This window comes from Prionailurus viverrinus, chromosome A1 (assembly GCF_022837055.1).
Source record: "Prionailurus viverrinus isolate Anna chromosome A1, UM_Priviv_1.0, whole genome shotgun sequence".
Taxonomy (NCBI): domain Eukaryota; kingdom Metazoa; phylum Chordata; class Mammalia; order Carnivora; family Felidae; genus Prionailurus; species Prionailurus viverrinus.
Window position 1 is genome coordinate 6,074,253 of NC_062561.1, and position 20,533 is coordinate 6,094,785.

The 20,533-nt window shown below is 43.0% G+C and overlaps 1 protein-coding gene and 1 long non-coding RNA gene across 5 annotated transcripts in view; one reads left to right on the forward strand and one right to left on the reverse strand.

The window, feature by feature from the left end:
• Positions 1-13,587: 13,587 nt before the first annotated feature.
• CDK8 (cyclin dependent kinase 8) overlaps positions 13,588-20,533 on the forward strand; it is a 114,527-nt gene continuing 107,581 nt past the window's right edge. For 2 of the 4 annotated variants that reach the window (XM_047861024.1, XM_047861031.1), the window contains exon 1: positions 13,588-14,291. In XM_047861024.1, the coding sequence (XP_047716980.1) occupies positions 14,164-14,291 (128 nt within the window). In that variant the 5' untranslated portion in view covers positions 13,588-14,163. The remainder of the gene's footprint in view (positions 14,292-20,533) is intronic. The other 2 variants (XM_047861016.1, XM_047861041.1) reach the window with 2 other exon arrangements.
• Positions 18,637-20,533, reverse strand: part of LOC125167222 (uncharacterized) — a 68,166-nt gene continuing 66,269 nt past the window's right edge. Inside the window, exon 4 of the long non-coding RNA XR_007152706.1 lies at positions 18,637-19,846. This is a non-coding gene — a long non-coding RNA (uncharacterized LOC125167222). The remainder of the gene's footprint in view (positions 19,847-20,533) is intronic.

A 20,533-nucleotide genomic window follows, 5' to 3' on the forward strand; every position in this document is an offset into this window, starting at 1 on the left:
GTGCCTGACCTCAACCTTCTGCTAGCCCATTATTAAGTAAGGGTTGTGTTCTATTTACATACATTTAGCACTATTCTTTCTCACTGCTCATCTCTCTTGCTCCTACAAGCGCTCTGTGGAATCCTCTCCGTGGATCCCTGAAGGTCAGGCCCCTGAAAGTCCAACTTGGCCACCCATCATAGTAATTAAATGGTTCTAATGGTTAAGTGCTTCTATGGCTCAGTGCCGTCACCTGGCCTCTGCTGTTCTGGGATTCCTTAATCCCCTTTGCTACCAGGAAGCCCAGGAATACTGTCTCTTATTACCAGCTTCAGCCTACAGAGAACAGTCTCTTAGTGATGCTGGTACCCCTTTCACCTGTGAATTTCTTTTTTTTTTTTTAATTTTTTTTTCAACGTTTATTTATTTTTGGGACAGAAAGAGACAGAGCATGAACGGGGGAGGGGCAGAGAGAGAGGGAGACACAGAATCGGAAACAGGCTCCAGGCTCCGAGCCATCAGCCCAGAGCCTGACGCGGGGCTCGAACTCACGGGCCGCGAGATCGTGACCTGGCTGAAGTTGGACGCTCAACCGACTGCGCCACCCAGGCGCCCCTCCCCTGTGAATTTCTTATTGCCTTCGTTTTCTCCGGGAACTCTTGAGAAAAATAATCAGCTGGTGGGCTTTCTGATCTTCTGTAATAGATCCATCCTATCATGCTATTATGGATTGAATGTTTGTGTTCCCCCCTCCCCACCCGCCAATTCATATGTTGAAATCAAACCCACAGTGTGGGGTATTAGGAGGTGGAGCCTTTGGAAGATGATTAGGTAATGGGGGTGGAACCCTCATGAACCGGATTAGTTCCCTTTTAAGAGAAGGCTAGAGAGCTAGTTTGCTGTCTTTCTGCCACGTGAGGATACAAGAAGTTGAATTCTGCAACCCATAAGAGGGTCCACAGGACACCTAGATGGCTCAGTTGGTTAAGCGTCTGGCTCTTGATTTCAGCTCAGGTCATGATCTCATGGGTCGTGAGTTTGAGCCCCACAACGGGATCTGCACTGACAGCACAGAGCCTGCTTGGGATTCTGTCTCCCTCTCTCTCTCTGCCCCTCCCCTGCTTGCTCTTTATCTCTTTCTAAAAATAAATAAACTTAAAAAAAAAAAAAAAGAAGGTCCTCACTAGATCCCAACCATGCTGGCACCCTGATTTCAGATTTCCAGCCTCCAAAACTGTGGGAAATAAATATCTGGTTTTTTTTTAAATGCTTATTTTGTGAGAGAGAGAGCATGTGTATGCCCAAGTGGGGGAGGGGCAGAGAGAGGAGAAAGAATCTGAAGCAGGCTCTGTCCTGTCGGCACAGAGCCAGATGCGGGGCTCGAACCCACGAACCATGAGATTGTGGCTTGAGCAGAAATCAAGAGCCATATGCTTAACCAACTAAACCACCCAGGGGGTTACAATGGGAAATGCTCCTATACTGGCAAATTCTCCTTTCTCTTGCTTTCTGGTCTACCCGCCTTGCTCCAGCACAATTGTGGTCCTCTCTGACACTTTCTCCCTGTTTTTGCTGGTGAAAAGTTATTTAGGTCCAATTGTTCTTTGGCTTATAACCCCTCTCTACTTACAGCATGACCAGCACGTCCCTGAGTTATGGTGAAACGCGACCCCCAAGTTTTTGGTCTGGTATCCAAAAGTAGGCAGTGGAAAATCCTTGCCTTCATCTGTGATTCCTGCGTGGCAAGGCAAGGAAGGTGCTATCTTCTAGCAAGGGGCAAAGACCACTTCTGCAGGCCCATTAATTCAGGGGAGGGTGGGGGTTCACGTGCCGCACCTACCGGGCAAAGAGATCCGTGTGCTTCAGGGTCCCACTCCCTCCCTCTCAGCGCCCTGCCTTAGGGCAGAACAGATCTGCCTTGACCGAGCACTCAGCCTTCCCTGCAGTGCTGCTGCAAGTTAGACCTCCACCTGCCCCCCCTCAGCTCAGTCTGTTGTCGGCTGCAGGTGATGATGGGCTCTTGAAATGCCGTCAGGAAGGCCCTCTGACTCTCACGCTTCACTTTTAAGTCACGACGAAGTGACTTGAGCCCGCCATCTTCTTTCCTTGGTACATCAGCGGTGCCCAGCGGTGGCCATCCAATAGCACAGCCCTTAGAATAACCACTTCCTCCATATCCCTCAACTGCCAGGCAACCAGCCGGTGCGTTCTCTTCCGCCTGTGGCACACACCAACTCTCCACAGGTGAAGGGCTTAGCAGCCACACCGCTTCCCATGCCAGGGCTGTCCAGACTCCGCTGAGGGCTTTGTGGCCCGTCGCCCAGCAAATGATCCAGCTCCAAAAGTTCATCCTTGCTTCCTGGGATTCCTCCAGGGATCAACTATTTTTGGTCGGACTCCCTAGACACAGAGCCTGAGTCAGTGATTTACTGACGGAGGATTCTTCAGCAAAAATCTTTCAGTGGTGAGGGAAGAAGAGGAGGGGGGAAAGCTGAGCAAAGGTTGGCTAACGTCTAACGTAGCGTGGTTCTTTTATTTGGGAAAGAAAATCAATCTGATCTCCCTCTGCGTGGCTAACTCTTTTAGCACTCATTAGCTCTGGCATCTCTACTTCTGGAGAAGATTCAGTGGCCTTGACTTTGGTTAGGTCTTCTTTCTGTGTGATCTTCTAGTAACTCCTAGTAACCAGGGTCTATCACTTACCACATGATATAATTGTTTTCCTATTTGAGGAAGAGAAAAAGAAGTGTTTTCCAAAACACCTATGTTACTCCTCTCTCTGAGGGTCTTAATATGCCTTAGGGTGAGGGGAGAGGTAGGTAAGGATAGGTATAGGTATATAGTTTACATAACTCCTGTTATACATACAGATAATTCGGATATATTTATAGCTCTACCCTGAATCCCTTAATATCCACTAGCCCAGCGGTTCTCAATTCTGGCTACAATTAGAATCCTCTAAGGAGCTATTAAAAATTTTGGTACGTGGGCCTGCCTGCCAAAATATTCAGATTTACTTGGTCTAGGATTGGACCTTGAAAGGGCGGGCCTACGCCAGCCGGCTCCATCTTGTTCTGTGTCCTTCACCTAGACCACGCCTCCTCCCTTTGAGTGACCTCCCGCTCACCCATTCAAGCTTCCTGATCAAAACACGCCCAGCGACCTGCGTGGCGGGACTCTGACCCTTCCCCAGCCAATCGGCCAAGGCCACGCCCCTTCCCCAGCCAATCGGCTGCCCCTAGACCCCTATAAAACCTTTGTGCTTTTGAAACTCTCTCTCTCTCTCCCTGGTATCTCACCGCTGCGTCGGTGCAGGTAGGGGACTGAGCTCGAGCTAGCTTGAATAAAGGCTCTTTTGCTTTTGCATCGGACTCGGCTCCCTGGTGGTCTTTGGGGATCACGAATTCTGGGCATAACAGACCTGGGTGTCAGTGATTTTTTTTTTAAAGCTCTCAGATTATTCTAATGTACAATTAGGATTGAGAAGCACTGAACTAGATTGTGAGGTGCAGGGGGCAGGTGTATGGTCCTATTCCTCTAGATATTTCCAGGGTCTACCTCGGTATCTGTGGAAGGCATCCAATGATATCGAATAAATTATGGGGCGCCTGGGTGGCTCAGTCAGTTAAACATCCGACTCTTGATTTCAGCTCAGGTTATAACCTCACAGTTTGTGAGCTCAAGCCCTGCGTCAGGCCCTGAGCTGGCCATGTGGAGCCTGCTTGAGATTCTCTCTCCCTCTCTCTCTGCCCCTGCCTGCTCGCTCTTGCTCTCTTTCTCTCTCTCAAAGTAAATAAATAAACTTAAAAAAAGATTTAAATAATATCGAATGAATGAATGAAAAAAAGTAGAGAGAGAAATGCATTCTCTTCCCTGTTTACGACATACACAGACATTTAACAATATTAAATCACATTTGTAAATAAGCTTGACCTGGGGTGCCTGGGTGGCTCAGTTGGTTAAGCATCTGACTCTTGATTTCGGTTCAGGTCATGACTCCCAGTTGGTGGGTTTGAGCCTCGTGTAGGGCTCTGCCCTAACCATGTGGAGCCTGCCTTGGATACTTTCTTTCCCTCTGTCTGCCCCTCCCCTGCTTGTGCTCTCTCTCTCTCTCTCTGTGTGTGTGTGTCTCTCAAAATAAATAAACCTAAAAAAAAAAAAAAAGTTGACCGAAGCAAACTTTCTGTTCTGATGGTCACAGATATTCCCGGAAGAGGTTAAAAGTCACCACATTCTGCCCAGACTCAAAAAAAGACAGTTTTGGCAAATGAGTGGAAGATTAAAGCATATCTATTTTTCTGGAAGAGGCAAGGGAACAGGAATGGACGAGTTCATAAGAAGGTCAACGTCAGTGGGGAAGGAAATAAACATTTATGAGTACCCACCATGTTCCAGACACTATACCAGCTGTTTTCATGGCAGCCAAAAGGGCACAGTGGACCATAGGAGCTCAGTAAATATTGTCGGAGGACTGAGTGCTGATGGGGCAGAGAGAGGGTGGGTGAGAGGAGGAAATCACTCCGTGTAAGAAAGAGTCCACATATGCCCCATTGAGAACTGTCTTTTTAAAATATGAAGGACATCATATCTGGAAAGAACGACAATGAACTGGGCTGGGAACGAGAACAGGAGACGAGAACTTAAATCTGGAAGTGCTGGAAATTCATTTCAATAATCACTGTCTATGATTCAGAATGCGTATTCCAGAGAAATCATGCAGGGTAATTCCCAGCCTAGCCCCCAAATACACATTTAATCTGCAGTGGATGTAAATTATTAATTGTCCAAATATGGGTTTTAAATTTTGTTTGATGTTTATTTATTTTTGAGACACAGAGAGAGCATGAGCAGGGGAGGGACAGAGAGAGGGAGACACAGAATCCGAAGCAGGCTCCAGGCTCCGAGCTGCCAGCACAGAGCCCCATGAGGGCTCCAACTCACGGACAGCGAGATCGTGCCCTGAAGCCAAAGTCAGACGCTCAACCAAATGAGCCACCCAGGCGCCCTTAAGTGTGGGTTTTACTTCCTGTGATCAGCTGCACGTACTATAAAGTACTGTAGGGATGGGAGCGGGGAGATGACGAGGATTTTCTGACAGTCACTTAGAAATGAAGTTTCTGGGGTGCCTGGGGGGCTCAGTCGTTCTGACACTGGCTCAGGTCATGATCTCACAGTTTGAGAGTTCGAACCCCACTTCAGGCTCGCTACTGTCCGTGAGGAGCCCACTTCAGATTTTCTATTCCTCCCTCTCTCTGTCCCTCCCCCCGCTCGCTCTCTCGCGCTCAGAAATACATAAAACATTGCCAAAATTTTTTAAAAAAAGAAACGAAGTTTCTAATCTACAAATTATGTTAGAAAATTTGTAAATTGCTGATCAGAACTTAAAACTCATTTCATCAAAAAAAAAAAAAAAAAGTATCCATGGTGGCTTCGTTTCTGTCTAGCCCACAAAGCTTAACTTGGTTGAAATTAACTTTTTTAAAAATTTAATTTGATCCTCCTACTGTCCTTGCCCTTTGAGTTTGTTCTTTTTTCAGTTCCTTCTCTTATTATCTGTGTGAACTTGGGCAAATTACTTAATCTCTATATGCCTCTGTGTCCTAATCTGTAAAATGACAACCATAGGACCTACCTAATTCTGGGGATTAAGTGAGTTAATACCTGGCACATAGAAAATATTCAATAAATAATAGCTATTTCCTTTTTTACTTTTTAAAGTTTATTTAATTATTTTTGAGAGAGTGTGCATGCGCGTGCATGCACACGTGGAGGGGAAGGGCAGAGAGAGAGAGAGAGAGAGAGAGAGAGGAAAGAGAGAATTCCAAGCAGGCTCCAGGTACAATGTTAGTGTGGAGCCCAGTCAGATGCAGGGCTGGAACTCTAGAACTGTGAGACCATGACCTGAGCCAAAATCAAGAGTTGGATGCTTAACCCAACTGAGCCACCCATGGGCCCCAATAATAGCTATTTCTGTTGTGTTATTGTCTGTCTCTGGTTGGCTATCCTCCCCCTACCCCCGCAGAAAGGCAAAGCCTTAGACAAGGATTCATTTTAAAATACTTTATTTAGGAAGTGTTCCCTGGAAAAACCAATAAGGGAATAGGGGAGTGGAACTGGGAAGGAAAGGAGCTTAAGTAAGGGATGCAAGGTCAACTTTGACCTAAATTCATAGAGGGCACAGGACACAGTGCAGGTCCCCCCAGTTGTCCCCGTCAGAGGCTATGAGAGCTAGAGTATTCATACTTGTACCTATAGTTATTAACTGAAGATGGGGGTGGCTTATTTCCGGGTACTTCAGCTTTGCCTGTGAAAGCAAGGTGGGTCCCAGTAGCCTAAAGGTAGCCCCATCTGCAGCCCCGAGTCAGTGCTCTGAAAGGATACGGTTACCGGCTTCACGTGGCATCTGTTACAACAACATCATCATCATCACCTCCCATAAGACACACAATGGTATACAGTATAAAAGGCATTGTGTCATGTTTTAGGGATAAAAAACAGTCCTTGTCCTTTCACGCCCTTGAATTCTTCTGAAGACACAGGATAAATTCACAAAGGTAAGAGATGTATATATGCTAAATGCCAAGTAAGTGTAGGCAAGGTACTTGCTATGAGTGTATTGGCTCACAGGAAGGAAAGATGCCAGGAGTACCTGAGTTGGATCTCACAGAGTGGGTAGGGTTTAGACAAGTACAGAAAAGAAGGTGGGGGGTGGGGGGTGTTGCTGGGGAAAAGAGTGGAATGATGAACGTTTTAGGGAGAATCAATAAACTGTCCTAATGTGCTAGTTCTCAACCCTAAATGCTCATTAGAATCACCAGGGAGCTTTAAAAGTCCCAATGCCCAGCGGTAGCCCAGATCAATTACGTCGGAATTGCTGGGGTGATTCCTCAGGTATTTCCAATGGCCACCCAGAGCTGAGAACCACTGTTTTAAATTGGCTAGGAAGCAGCTTCAGAGGAACTGACTAGGAACTACACTAGAGATACGGAAGAGCTCAGATTGTAGAAATTTTAGCTATTTGGAGCCAATGATTTTAATCTCATTCTAACATTTCTATTGCAAGCTGCCTTCCAGCATTTTCCCAAGTGAGGCAAAAGTAAATACAGAGTCTGGAATATTAGATGAAGGAGTTTGAACTTTATGCTGTAGGCAATGAAAAGTCACACAGGGTCCTTGAAGATTTTTGAGCACGAGAATGATGTAAATAAAACAACATTTTAAAATTTAAACAGGATGTAGAGTTTGGGGGCAAGCAGGACAATACCTGATGGAACTTGACCTTGGCTGGTAGGGGGGAAGGGCTACCAACAGAGAGAAAAAGTTCCAGAGGTTCTGAGCGTGGAGTTGCACGGAAACAAATAGCCTTGGGTGTCAAGTATCAAGTGGTGGCAGAGGTGACCTAACCACGTTTGTGTGTGAGAAAGGGAGCTATGCAGTTCACAGGAGATCCATGTTTGTACAGGAACCAGCCAGAAAAAACTTGGCTCTTCTGGTGATTGGGCCTGAGTAACAGTCCAGCTAGCTAAAGGGTGAAGCATATTGGGAGGAGAAGCCAGAAGAGTAATTTAAGCCTTGAAAAACTGAACATAAAATGAAACTGTGCTCCTATAGATTACTTGCTATACTGTTGTGTAGCAAAATGTATGGTGAACTGAAAAAACAAAGTAATATGCTTATTCCAAGAGAAAAGGGGTCCAAAAGAAGAAAAAAGGACAGGGGTATAATACTGCTTGCCAATGTAAAGAGGTAAATTTTCCTTAATACTTAATAGAACACAAGAGCAGAATTCATCATCAACAAATGGGAGAGATTTTCAGTTTGGGATGCCCTTACCAGTCACCGTGATAGGAATCTATTAGCCAAGAAAAGAAGAAATCATTTTTAACCTGGTATTCGTATTATTTCTTCAGCTGTCTGTTTTAGCTACTATACCTGCATATTAAAGAAGCAAGGAATGAGGGTGTTTACTTTTTAACTTATCCTGCAAAAAATTAAGTTAAAGATTTTCACGCTAGTGCTATGCTATAAAAGGGGGAAATTCTGTTCTAATTTTCCTCCTTCCCCAGCTTAAATGTCATGGTCTGTCATTTTAACTACGCTATTGCCAATAATTCCAACCTCTGTCGCCTCATCTTTTCATTAAACCCAGCTGGCGAGGCTCTAACCCTGGATGAATCTAACATCTGTCTTTGCCAGGCCTCCACCTGGGCTGTTGAGTGCTGGTGATGAAAATCTCACAACAGGGCAGATGGATATCGATATAAATGCATGGCTGTGCCTGCAAGTGGACCTGCGACATGGGCTAGAAGTCCCGCGATGATACCCTGCCAGCTCTCTCTCTCATTCCGCCCAAAGCTTGTTTTAAACCCGTAGCCTTTTCAGACATGAACGGATACCACTGCTTTCTCCTTCCACGCCTGTCCCCTCACTCACAGAGGCCAACTTTTCTTGTACCTTCTCTAGAAAACCAAAGCCATTTGAAAAAGAACAGCTTCAACTTCTGCCAAATCCACAGAGTCACATGTATCCATGAAATATCTGCAGGACATGGCCACAATATTTTGCTCTCCCCATTACTGAGAAGTGAGTCTACTTGTGGACTCTTCGAATCTGGGCTGGTCTTGTATCTAGCTTTAGCCTAAACTTGTTCCTCTCAAAGTCTTTCTCATCTCAGTAACTGGCATCATCTTCAGGAGTCGTCTTGATTCCTTGCATTTCCTTACCTCCCATCCAACAGAGCAGCAAGTCCCCTGCCTCCCTGTCTGTCCGTTCTTCAATCTTGTCTCCTGGAATCCATTGTTAACATACTAGCCAGGGTATTCCTTTTAAAGTATAGATCACATCTGGCCACTCCCTTCCTTACAACTTTCCAATGGCTTTCTCTTGCCCTAAAAATAAAATCCAAGCCTCTTTTCTATGGTCTTACAAGGACCTGTATGATCTGGTCCCTTCCTACCTCTTTGCTTCATCTCACACAACGCCCCCTTCCCTTTACTCCTGACAATTCTATCACACACGACTTCTTTCCCAGCTTAAAGCCTTTGCACTTGCTGCACACCATCTATCCACCTGGACCACCCTGATCTCTCACCTTAGCAGGATTTTCTCCTCATCATTCAGGTCTCCCTTAAGCATCATCTCAGAGAATCCTTGGCCATCCACCCAATCCGAAGGACTCTCCTCTGGGCTCACTTTCCATCGCATTGCTTTGTTTTATATCCTTCCTGGGACTTAGAACTTTCTCCCTTCTGTGAGCTGCCCACTCGCTTCTTCTTCATCACTCTGAATGAAGGAGCTCTCATATTCTTACATGACACTGCCCCTAAGCGTAACACTTCATTGGTCTAGGACGGGCCCCCCAGCTGAGCTGGACCGGAGCCTTTCCTGTGATTTTTAGAACTGGAGTTGAGAAACACAGTCAATTCTTCTCTCATGACAGGCGTCTGATACAAAATTCAGCAACTGTCAGTGGTCATGTTTCCAGTCGTGTGGAAATGAGTCTATAAGAACAAATGACATTCCCATGATGAAGGGGAGAAAGAACGTTATTTTTGAAAGTGCTTTTTGGTTCTGGTTGTTTCCAAGGTTTAAATTATATTTTGGATGTGTTTAGAGTTAATTGAGAAATTTCGCATTAATATTTTCTTTGAAAAAAGTTAAAAGGCTAGAGTGTTGATTGATCTAACTTGTTCTTTCTTGTGTCTAACACTACTCAAATGTAGATATTTAAGATGTGCTTTTGATGATACAGATGATGAACATTCCACCTGCAGAATGGAAGGTTGGATATTTTCTGTTTAAAGCACACTTTAATATTGAGTGAGAAAACAATGAAAAGTTGTAGAGACAAGAAGGGATCAATTCTGAAAAGACACACTTGGGTGTTTCCATCAATACGTCATGATATATCATATATAGCACTAAATTCTTTTGCACACTACAAAAAAAATACATGTTCAGAGGCAAGGCTGGGGCAAGATGTTAAATGTTTTCAAATGACTGCCCCCCCCCCCCCCGCCACACACCTTAAGGTCCATTTGAACCTTTAGAGAAATCAATCCAATAAAACACATTGTAATTAAATACCATTATGCAAATTATGTTCTGGGCACTTTAGGAGATACAGTGATGAATAAGTCAGAGACTCAGTCATTAAGGTGTTCATTAAAGGACAGATTTTTTTCTTTAAATTTCCCTTCACCTCTTTTATTTTATTTTATTTTTTTAATGTTTTTATTTATTTTTGAGACAGAGAGAGACAGATCATGAGCAGGGGAGGGGCAGAGAGAGGGAGACATAGAATCTGAAGCGGGCTCCAGGCTCTGAGCTGTCAGCACAGAGCCCGAGGCGGGGCTCGAACTCACAGACTGAGATCATGACCTGAGCTGAAGTCGGACACTTAACCGACTGAGCCACCCAGGCGCCCCAAAAGGACAGATTTTTTTAAAGTACATAAATGACTAAAATACAAAGTAGCTGGGATGTTTCTACACAAGTTACACATAAGGTATAATGGTGCCAATGGTAGGAGGAGTTCATGGTTTAAAAAAAAAAGAAGGTCATTATCAGGTGTAAGGAACCAGGAAAAGGTTCATGACTAAGTTAGGCATTTAAGCTGCACCTTGGAGGATGGGTAGGGCTGCAAAGGTCAGGGATGGTATGAGGAAGCATCCAGCCTTTGAGAACAGGCGAGACAAAGGCATATTTGGCACAAGGATGAAGGACAATGTGCAGCTAATGACGGCCTGAACTCCTAGGATTGGCAGTAAAACAACAGAATGTCTGTCTACTGGCATTGCTATTCACTGCAATTGGGAGGTACAGGGCACGGTATGATAATTTTCAGAAATTTTAAGTTGGAGATGCAGCAGAATATCCCCTCAGGCTGAGCAGGAGGCAGTTGAAATGTGGGGCTGGTGTTTGGGAGGAGATGCTAAATTTAGGATGTAAATAAAACCACATTTATGAAAAGCATGAGCATTATTTGCACATTGTTTGGAACATGGAAACATGGACCAATGAAGGTCATAGACTCTGCTACATCATGATCTCCAGTGACAGTCTAGGGTCGTGTGGCATCAGTATAACCTGAAATTGAAAATCAAATGGAAACGACAGCTCCATGCTCTTGATATGTTCAATTCATTTAAATAACAAATATGAACCCTCATCCTTTGATCCACAGGAAATCCATTCTAAAAACAGAGTGTATTCTTCAAGTTTTTGGAATCCTAACACGTGCCAGGTTCTTCCTAGCTCGTTGCTTTGGCCCCTTCCTGTCTTTCCTAATTGAGTCTCAGGCTGCTGCCCTTTCCATTGTCTCCAAGCATGGACACAAGTAAGGCCAGGCTGATAGCCTGGTGATGACGGAAGGGAAATACCACACAGAAAAGAAAAACCTAAAACTGGATATTAGATATTACTGCTCCTAACACATCAGCCAAGCTCTCTCCAAAAGGCACTGATGTCTATCTCTTCCTTAGCTCCCCATCCTGATGCTGTGTTCAGGGGTCTGCTTACCTCAAACCACCACATTCTTCCAACCTGGAGTTTGGACCCCCAACTTTCACCCTAGCTTTGCAGAGAGAAGCAGGCCTTTCTCTGCCCTGGTCCAAACCTGGCTTCCTTTCCTATCCCAGCATTACTGATAGTAAGAATACTGTCAGTTACCTTGACTATAGTAATCATTTCACTAGTCATGTACACACACACACACACACACACACACACACACACACCCTGTTGTACCTCTTAAAACTGTACAATATTTATTTAGAAAAATTCGGTCTCTTAACGTTGAATTCTTTAACTCTGCAAAAGAACAGTCCTGCTAGAGAATCACCCGCTATATATCACTGAATAGAACATGTAACATCCTCTAAGTTAGGGCCTTTTAGAGCTCCATTTCACAAAGAGAGAAACTGATGGTTCAAGGGCACACCAGTAATAAACAGCTGAGCGGGATTCAAACCTAGGCTCACCTAACCAGTCAGTGTACTTGAACATTAAATAATATTTAATGCGCTAGGTAAAAACAACTTCAATTTAACCAGTGGTGAAGTCGCAATTTGATCCAAAGAAATTTATATAAGAGAAGAGCCCCTCTGAGGATTTTTCAAATGGTATCATTGCCATCATCTATCTGTACATGGATTTTTTTAAACTTAAAAAAATGTTTTAATTAATTAATTAATTAATTAATTGAGAGACGGAGAGAGACAGAGCGTGAGCAGAGGAAGGGCAGATATAGAGGGAGACACAGAATCCAAAGGAGCCTTCATGCTCTGAGTTGTCAGCATAGAGCCCAATGCGGGGCTCAAATCCACAGACGTGAGATCATGACCTGAGCTGAAGCCAGATGCTCAACTGACTGAGACACCCAGGTGTCCTTGTACATGGATATTTTTAACATAAATATGGTTACTCATTAATTCAACAAATGTTTACTGTGCACCATACTCAAAGCATATTACTAGGTATTATGGAAGATGCAAATATGATTTCCTATAGGCATTTATAATCTAGCAAAAGAAAAATAAGACATAATTTGATGACTACCACAAGAAAGGCAAGAAAAAAAAAGGGTTATGGGGGTTTGAAAGTGGGAGAGATTATATGTCCTTTGGGGAGTGGGGAGCTTTAGTGGAAATAGTAGCAATTGGAAAATGTAAAATAAATACAAACCTACAATTAATAAAAAATTAAAGATACACATCTAAATAAGGCGGATTAGACAAAATGAGAGATTATTACCAAGATATTGGGACCCCTTCAGCTGGCACCTTTCCTACCTTAAAATTATCAACAAATTAGTTTCAGTGATCTAGATCCGTTGTTGTAATCATGGCTCAAATGTGCTGTTCTTATAGACAGAGGTGCAGAAGGCCACACTCAAAATAATGTCCCCTCTCAATGGATGGGAAGCATTTAGATAGTCATCTTTCTCAATAGTAAAACTATTCAGGAGTAGCGTGGCCACTGGTCATTGATTCATTTTTATTGATGTTTGTAATGTGGGTCAATATGTTGATATCGTTGTGCAGCCCTTATCAGATTGTGAACGACAAGAATACACCAAGTCTGTGAGCTGTTTACAAATATATAGACTTTTTTCGATAATGATAATGCCCTTTAACATCTGGAGTTCGAAAGCGGCGCAAACTGTGATTCCAATTGCAAACTAGCCTCCCTCGCACATAAATTTCTCTGCTTAAGTTTACGGTCCAAATCACACTCTAGCGATATTGCTGTAAAAAAAGACAAGAAAAGAAAAGAAAAAGGAAAAGGAAAAAAAAAAAAAAATCCCTCTAAGCGATTGAAACTAATCTCTCCTTGGACTACTAATCCCATCATGCAACGCTCGCGTATTACCACTGTGTGGGGTGGAGTCGTCGAAGGGGCGGCAACGACGGTGGCCTGTGCATTCTGGGCAATGTAGTCTGGGGCTCTGGCCGCCGTCAGGACAATCCACGTGGTGCTTCTGGCGGCAGCTTCGGGCAGTGGCTACCCTGCTTCCTCCACCGGATCCTCGAGGTGCGGGCCCCGGCGGGGCCGGACTGGCGCCGCGGAGCAGGCTGCAGGGAGGCCCGCAGGCAGCCCGAGACTTCGCGACGTTTTTGCGACAGCTGTGGCCGTGTTCCGCGAGTTCCCTCCCTCCTCCTCTCTCTGAGGAGGTACCGGCTGTTGTGCGGCGCTGCCTTTCTGTTTGAGTGTATGGGTGAGAGAGTGAGTGAGTGAGTGTGAGCGTGTGTGAGAGAGAGGGTGAGGCGTGAGTGCGAGTGTAAGAGGAGGAGAGCCCGCCGCGGCCGCCCCGCCGCTCCCCGCAGCGGGAGCAGAACGCGCGGCAGGAGAGAGCAGGAGAGCCGGCGCCCCGGGAGCCCGCGGGGACAAGGGCAGAGACGCCGCTCCCCACCCCCAGCCGTCGTCCCTCTGCTCTCCTTCGCCCGGGGGAACCTCCCCGTCCCCCCACCCCCTCGGCCGGCCTCTGCCCCGCCGTCCCCCTGGATGTCCCCCGCGCTCTTGCGGGGCCTCCTCCTGCTCTTGCCGCATCAGTCGGGCTGGTGCTGCGGCCGCCGGGCGTAGAGCGGGCGGGTTCCCGGGGGCTGCGGCTGCCGGTGCTTCCCCGGTCCCCACCCCTGTCCCCCGGCCCCCCGACCCAGCTCCCCGGCCCCGGAGGCTGTGACAATGGACTATGACTTTAAAGTGAAGCTGAGCAGCGAGCGGGAGCGGGTCGAGGACCTGTTTGAATACGAGGGCTGCAAAGTTGGCCGAGGCACTTATGGTCACGTCTACAAAGCCAAGAGGAAAGATGGGTGAGTGTTTGTGTCTGTGCCGGTGTCCGCGCTGGGCGGCGCTCCCGCAGGCCGAGGCAGGTAGCCCGGAGGGAGAGTGGGGCGCCGGCGCGCCGGTCTCCCACTTCCTTGACACCCGAATCTGGCCCTGCCAGCCAGGTTTGGGGAGGAAGTGGTGTACTAGGGATCCAAGCCCACACGAAATCCTGCCTGTGTATGCTACTTCGGTGGCTAATAGGGAAAAAGAGCTGCTACTCCATGGGCTGTATACTTTTCAAGGGTTTCGGTTCTAGATTGAAAAAAAAAAATCGTAGTAAAACGTCAGTTTAAATGGTTTTCGGGGGGAGGGGTCCATTTATGCTGGTAACCTTCGGGGGGATTTCCTCGCCCGCCTCTGGAGTGACATCCATCAGTCTGGAAGGGAAGCTGTGATCCTTTCCTCCACCAGTTTGTGATTGATTTATTACCAAATTTGGATTTTATTTGGGAGAAAGAAAGCAGCAAGTAAATGTGATGCTGAAGAGTTCTTCATAGGGATCGTCTGTAACCTCAATGTAGCAATTGTTATTTAGATACCATTAACCTGTGAGTTTTACATAGAACAATGGGGGTTTGGTGCAGGGTGGGTGGTGGGGAAAAAGGCAAGGGACTAATAGGGGCTATCGTGTTCAGGCCTGTTCCCCCCCAAAATTTAGCTGTTGGCAATAAGCTGTAAATCGTCTCTTTGCTTTAAATATTTTCCCCTACAAATAACTCAATTAAGTCTATGGCTGGTAATGCTCCCAATTTAGTTTCTTAAACAGGCAAGTGAAGTGTTCATTTTTCCTTTGTCAGTAGATGAATGTCGTGTAATATTGACAAAAGAGAAGGCAATTCTTAGTTGAGGGGAAAATATATTTTATTAACTCCTTGTTTTCCTCTTGTACAAACGTTCTGTTGATGTTGTCTATTGCCTTTGACACTATAGAAAATTGCGGGAGAAATCATGTCAGAGTGTATTATATAATCTTTCGATATCAGTATAAACAAAGTAGCTTTACTCGAATATCAATGTTAATTTGATAGCTGCTGTTTTCACATTTAAAAGAATTGCTTTCCTCCCCCCCCCCCCCCCCCCCGAATTAGGTAAGAGGGTTTGTTCAGAACTATATTAGCACTAAAAAAAAGAAACCGTTCATAAAGCTGAAGTAAGTTGGGGGAGCCATATTTATAAATACTTTAATATTCTGGATATTGGAAAAGGAAGTGTATATTCAACATTTTTCTTAGATTGACTGAGGTGTCTTTCTCAAATAACTTAAAAGGGACTCTTAAAGGAAGATGGTGATTCTAATTAATTTGGTATGTGCATTTCAGTGCTTATATGAGCAGTTAAAGCAGTACAGATATCTGCAAAAGATAGGGATTTGAAAACTTGATACTCTGGTGTGCTGCATGTATTTAAAAGTACTTCTTAGTGGAATGGATAATCTGGTGACATTTGAGAAATCTGCATCTGGAGGTACCTACCTACTGTTGACTCTGCTTATATTTTTCATCGAAGTATTGTTTAATAATGTACTTTAAAAATTATCTTTCTCATATAATATTTTTCAAAAGCCTTAAACCATTTCTCTTTCCTCCAATATTATGTAATTTGGGGCATATTCAGAAAATTCCCAATGCCATGAGATTACACATAGTAGTACATTTGACCAGTCTGTCATCTGCTTTGTAAAATTCTGGTGACTCTAAATTAATTTTTAATCTCTCTGAGAGAAGCCAGTTCTATTTCCATAAATTACTGATTTAAGCTAATAAAATATATAAATTTATTAACTTTGGTTTTATATTTTATTTAAAAACTATGGTATTGTTTAGTGGCAGGAGGTACTTTTAACCACCTTTTATATCTCATAGTTAGGTTTTAATTTAGACTAAATAATTTTAGAAGAATTAATACAATTTAAAAATAGCTAAATGTACAGCATGTAAACATTTCTTAGTCATTTGTGATAGCTGAAAATTACCATTGCATTTTGGAAAAAAAAAAACTTTATAATTTTTGGGCTTGTTTTCCAGCAGCCTTTAATGATTTTGTTTATAGGATGAACTTCAAAAAAATTTAAAAAGAATCAAATGTCAAGAGAGTTTTAAAATTACTTAAGACAGTTTTTGTTTTCCAGAGGGAATATTTTTGGTTTGGCTTCTCACAGCCTCATCACTCGAGTGAAATATAGCATTGTATTTATGAGGTTCTTTTGATCTTATGTCAGTGAAATGTAATTTAATGCATTTTAGTCCTGGTAAAATAAAATTTGTGGCTGTTTAATCTTTTGTAAAAAGATGATGACGAAATAATTTGTTTCTAGTATTGATTTACTTTCAAATTAAATTATACATTCTGTAACTGAAATTTCAGAGTACTCTAGGAACACAGACAATAACACCTTCAAAGAGAATCCTGAGATGTACAATGAAGTGGGTTTTGTTTAGACCTATTTGTCTATCAGAACGAACGCACATAAATGTATCTTCTCAGTCTTCCAGCAAGCATCACAGAATATGAGCACGTAGTAAAAGAATTCAGACTGGAGGTGTTAGCTTCTTAAATTATTAAGTTTTAGGAAATAAAACAGCTCATAAGGTCATTTCTTTGACTCAAAGAATTATTAATACTATCCTGCTAGTATACCACACTTAAAATAAACTCAGCATTTTAAGGAATGTGGGGAAGGAGGAAATACTTTATTTGAAGCATGATTATATATATATGGAAAAAGGGCCTTTTGTAATTGTGTTAATTTCAGATTCTAATAGAGTTAAAGCATAAATGCACAATAAATCTTGGAAATAATTTGTTCTCACTGTCACCATAAATGAGATAGTGTCCTTTGTGTCTGAACACCAAAAGGGTACTCAGTAGGAAGCAGGGAGATTCATTTTCTTTCTGAGTCAGTTGCATTTCCTCTTTGTACAGTTTAGGCAACCAAACTCATTCTGTTCGAAAGAATGGAAAAGTGTGAGAAGACAAGACAATTTGTGTTTTTAAATTCTAAACTCTCATTACAGGGACTGGACATTTCTAGCATTTAAAAATCAATTTGAGGTAAGAGTTTGATCTCCAAAAAAGAAAAGCAAAAGCAGTTTTCTTGAACAAGGTTCTTAATTTGCTGTACTCTGTGTTCAAAAGAACGGATTATATATAATTGGGATTATATGTGTGTGTTTGTGAGAGAGAGAAATATACAGAAAACTTTTGTTGGGGCACTTTTGTGGGCAACCCAAAAATTAGGAGGCAGTGATAATGATAATAGCCAAATTAATGAGTATTACTGGGTCCTGGGCAAAGCCCTTTTACATTCATCATCTATTTAATCCTTACAAAGTACCATGTCAAGTCAGTTCTGTTTTTCAGTTTTACAGGTGAGGAAACTGTTAGAAAGGTTAAGCTGTTAGAAAGGTTAGATAAAATTGTCTGTGCTTATACGATTGATTAAATGTCAGAGCTGCAATTAGGGGATTACAAAAGGTCCTCTTATTCTAGAGCACATGCTCTTAACCATTATGCCTCATAAAGCTAATATATTAAGGTAAATACCTAGACGTGGAGATTTGGTGTTTTCGTGGGTCATTCGGAAAACATGAATGTCTTACCTATCAGAAGAGTAGTCTTTTCAACTAACTCAATTAATTGGTATACTTTTTCAATACGTTTCTGAACAGCCTTGGTTTTTTCGAGTGCGACAAGTGTTTATGTAGATACGTCGGTGTATCTATACATACACACATATATACACATATATATGTGTGTGTGGAGGGGGAACCAAAAGTCTTCTGGTAGAAGAAACTCTTAAGTTGGGGAGACAAATACTGAGTTTGAGTTCAGACTCCGCATCTGATTACCAGTATGACCTTGGGCAAGTCACTTGCCCTTTGTAAACCTCGATTTCCTTATTTGTAAGATTAGAGGGCTTGAGTTGATAATTTTTAAGGTCTTTTCTAGTGTTATGATTTGAGGAAATAAATTATGAATATAAAGTGTAATACTTTTGCAAGATTAGGTAAACAGCCACTAAAACAAATTTTACTTTAGGCAGTGATACACGTCTTTATTTCTTAGTCTCATGCTTTAATGTAGGTTCTCACCAACTGCCTGAAAGAAGTTAGGTTAACTTCCAAAGACATATCAGCTATTTTACCTGTCTTATATTGCTGTAGCATTCCATTATCTTTATCTCTTAAGACGTTGGGATTTATGGACTGTGCTTGTTCCCACTCCAGTGAACCATTCATTTGGTGGCTAGCACAAAGGACCCTTCTGATTCAGTCTGCATTGGGGCTTTAATTCAGTTTTATTTCCTTAATTATGATCAGAACATGGTGGAACCCTTTATTTCCCCTGAAGGAATCGGATAGTTTTTCTTCTGAATATTGCTGAACCCTGCATATATGTTCAATCTGACTTAAATATTTCTTTAGACGTCAGAAATGCCAAATACAACATACATACCCATTACTGAGGATTTTGCATGCCCAGGAAAGAGTATTCCTTATAACTTTTTAAAAATGTGATGGAAAGGGACACTGTTGAATTTGTCTACCTTAGATATTCAGTGCCTTCAGATCTACTGGTAAGGCCACTTTGAGGTTTCATGCTTAAATCCCATTTTCTTAGTAGCAAGACTGGCAAATTAATTCATTTGGGAGCTGTTCATTTGATTTTTATTTTTTCTGTTTCTTTCAACATTTGAAGAAATCCATACAGTCATTCGTTAACCGATACTTATTGGACTCTTGAATGTGCCAAGCACCGTCCGAAGTACTGGTAATACAAAGATGAATAAAATATTCCATTACTTGAGGAGGTATCTACTGGGGAAACAAATGTAAATACACTGTAGCGATTTAATAAGCGCTATAATAATTAATACAGGGTGCTAATGGAACACAGATGGAAACTGCCAACCCTGTTTAGGGTTTTCAAGGAAAGCCTCTCAAAGATGGCAGCATTTTGTTTGACTCTTAAAAGAAGGGGAAGATCTCATCAGATAGGGTATTTTAAGAGGACTAGGGTAAGGAGAGGTGCTTTTTTACTGTGCTCTTGCAGACCCCAGCAGATCGTGTGGGTTTGAATTTTTTCTTCTCCCGCCTTCCCTCCCCACACCTTTTGGCCGTTGAGCTCCTGCTGTATGTGTCCTGCTGTGTGCGTGCACTGCAGATGACCCATTGTACCCACTGGACATGATGAGGTTTCTGTTCTTTCACAATGAGCACCTTAATTCTCTGTGCGGCAGTTTCCCATCACAAGAATGTTGCTGAATCAGAGTACAAGCAGCCTCTGAAATTCAATGGCTGACTTACGAATTTCTCCCTCATATGTAAAGCTGCCATGGCAGAACTCCATTTTGATTACAGCTCTTGATAGCTGATGATTCTACTTCGGCCTCACCTCCATGAGAACTAGGGAGCCAGAGTTTTCTGTGCTGCAAGATGGTGGTGGCAACAAATTCCCAGAGGGAGAATTTCTCTTGTTGGAATCTGATGTGGGAAGAGATGGGAGGTGGGGAGATGGCTTCCAACCTACTGGATTTCAGCTAGGAAAATAGAAATAATGACAGATTATTATAAATTATTGTAGGCCATTTTGCAAACTTACCTACTTTTCAACAATTATTTCTCTTGGCAAATGTGTTCAGAATTATGATTTACCAACATTTGAAACGTGATCCATATGTAATTTGGGAACTGTATATGCCAAATCAGTGTTGATAAATACATATTATCCCCTGTGGCTGCTGTCATCTTTCCTGTAGTGCCTTCTATTGTTGAATCTGATCCTCACTGACTCTTTATTCTTTTTCTATTCTTTTTCTGTTCTTAGCTGCTGCTAGAGAATGAAAATCCTACTGTCCTTTCCTTCTTCAGAACAGTTTGTAAATCCTTTCCTTCACACCAGCTTAGGTAGGCTTTGGTCCTCTCTTTGTTCCTTAGAAACTACTAAGAGCTTTTTTGTCTTTAGGTATTTCTTGTTACCTAAAGTGACTTGATGTTGTGACTAAAAAGTGACTTTCAGCTGTTATTTTGATCATAATCCTTGAAGACCCTTTAGTGTCATGAGTCTCAAGAGTCTTTATTATGGTTGTTGTTAGAGTCCCAAAACCAGTCCCTGCTGTAGTAAGCTGCCTGTACTGACGGAGTCATGTCATGTCCTTCAGATGCGTTATGGCAGACAAAACGCTGAGAACCCCCTTTCTAAAATTGAGATGTATTACATACCATGA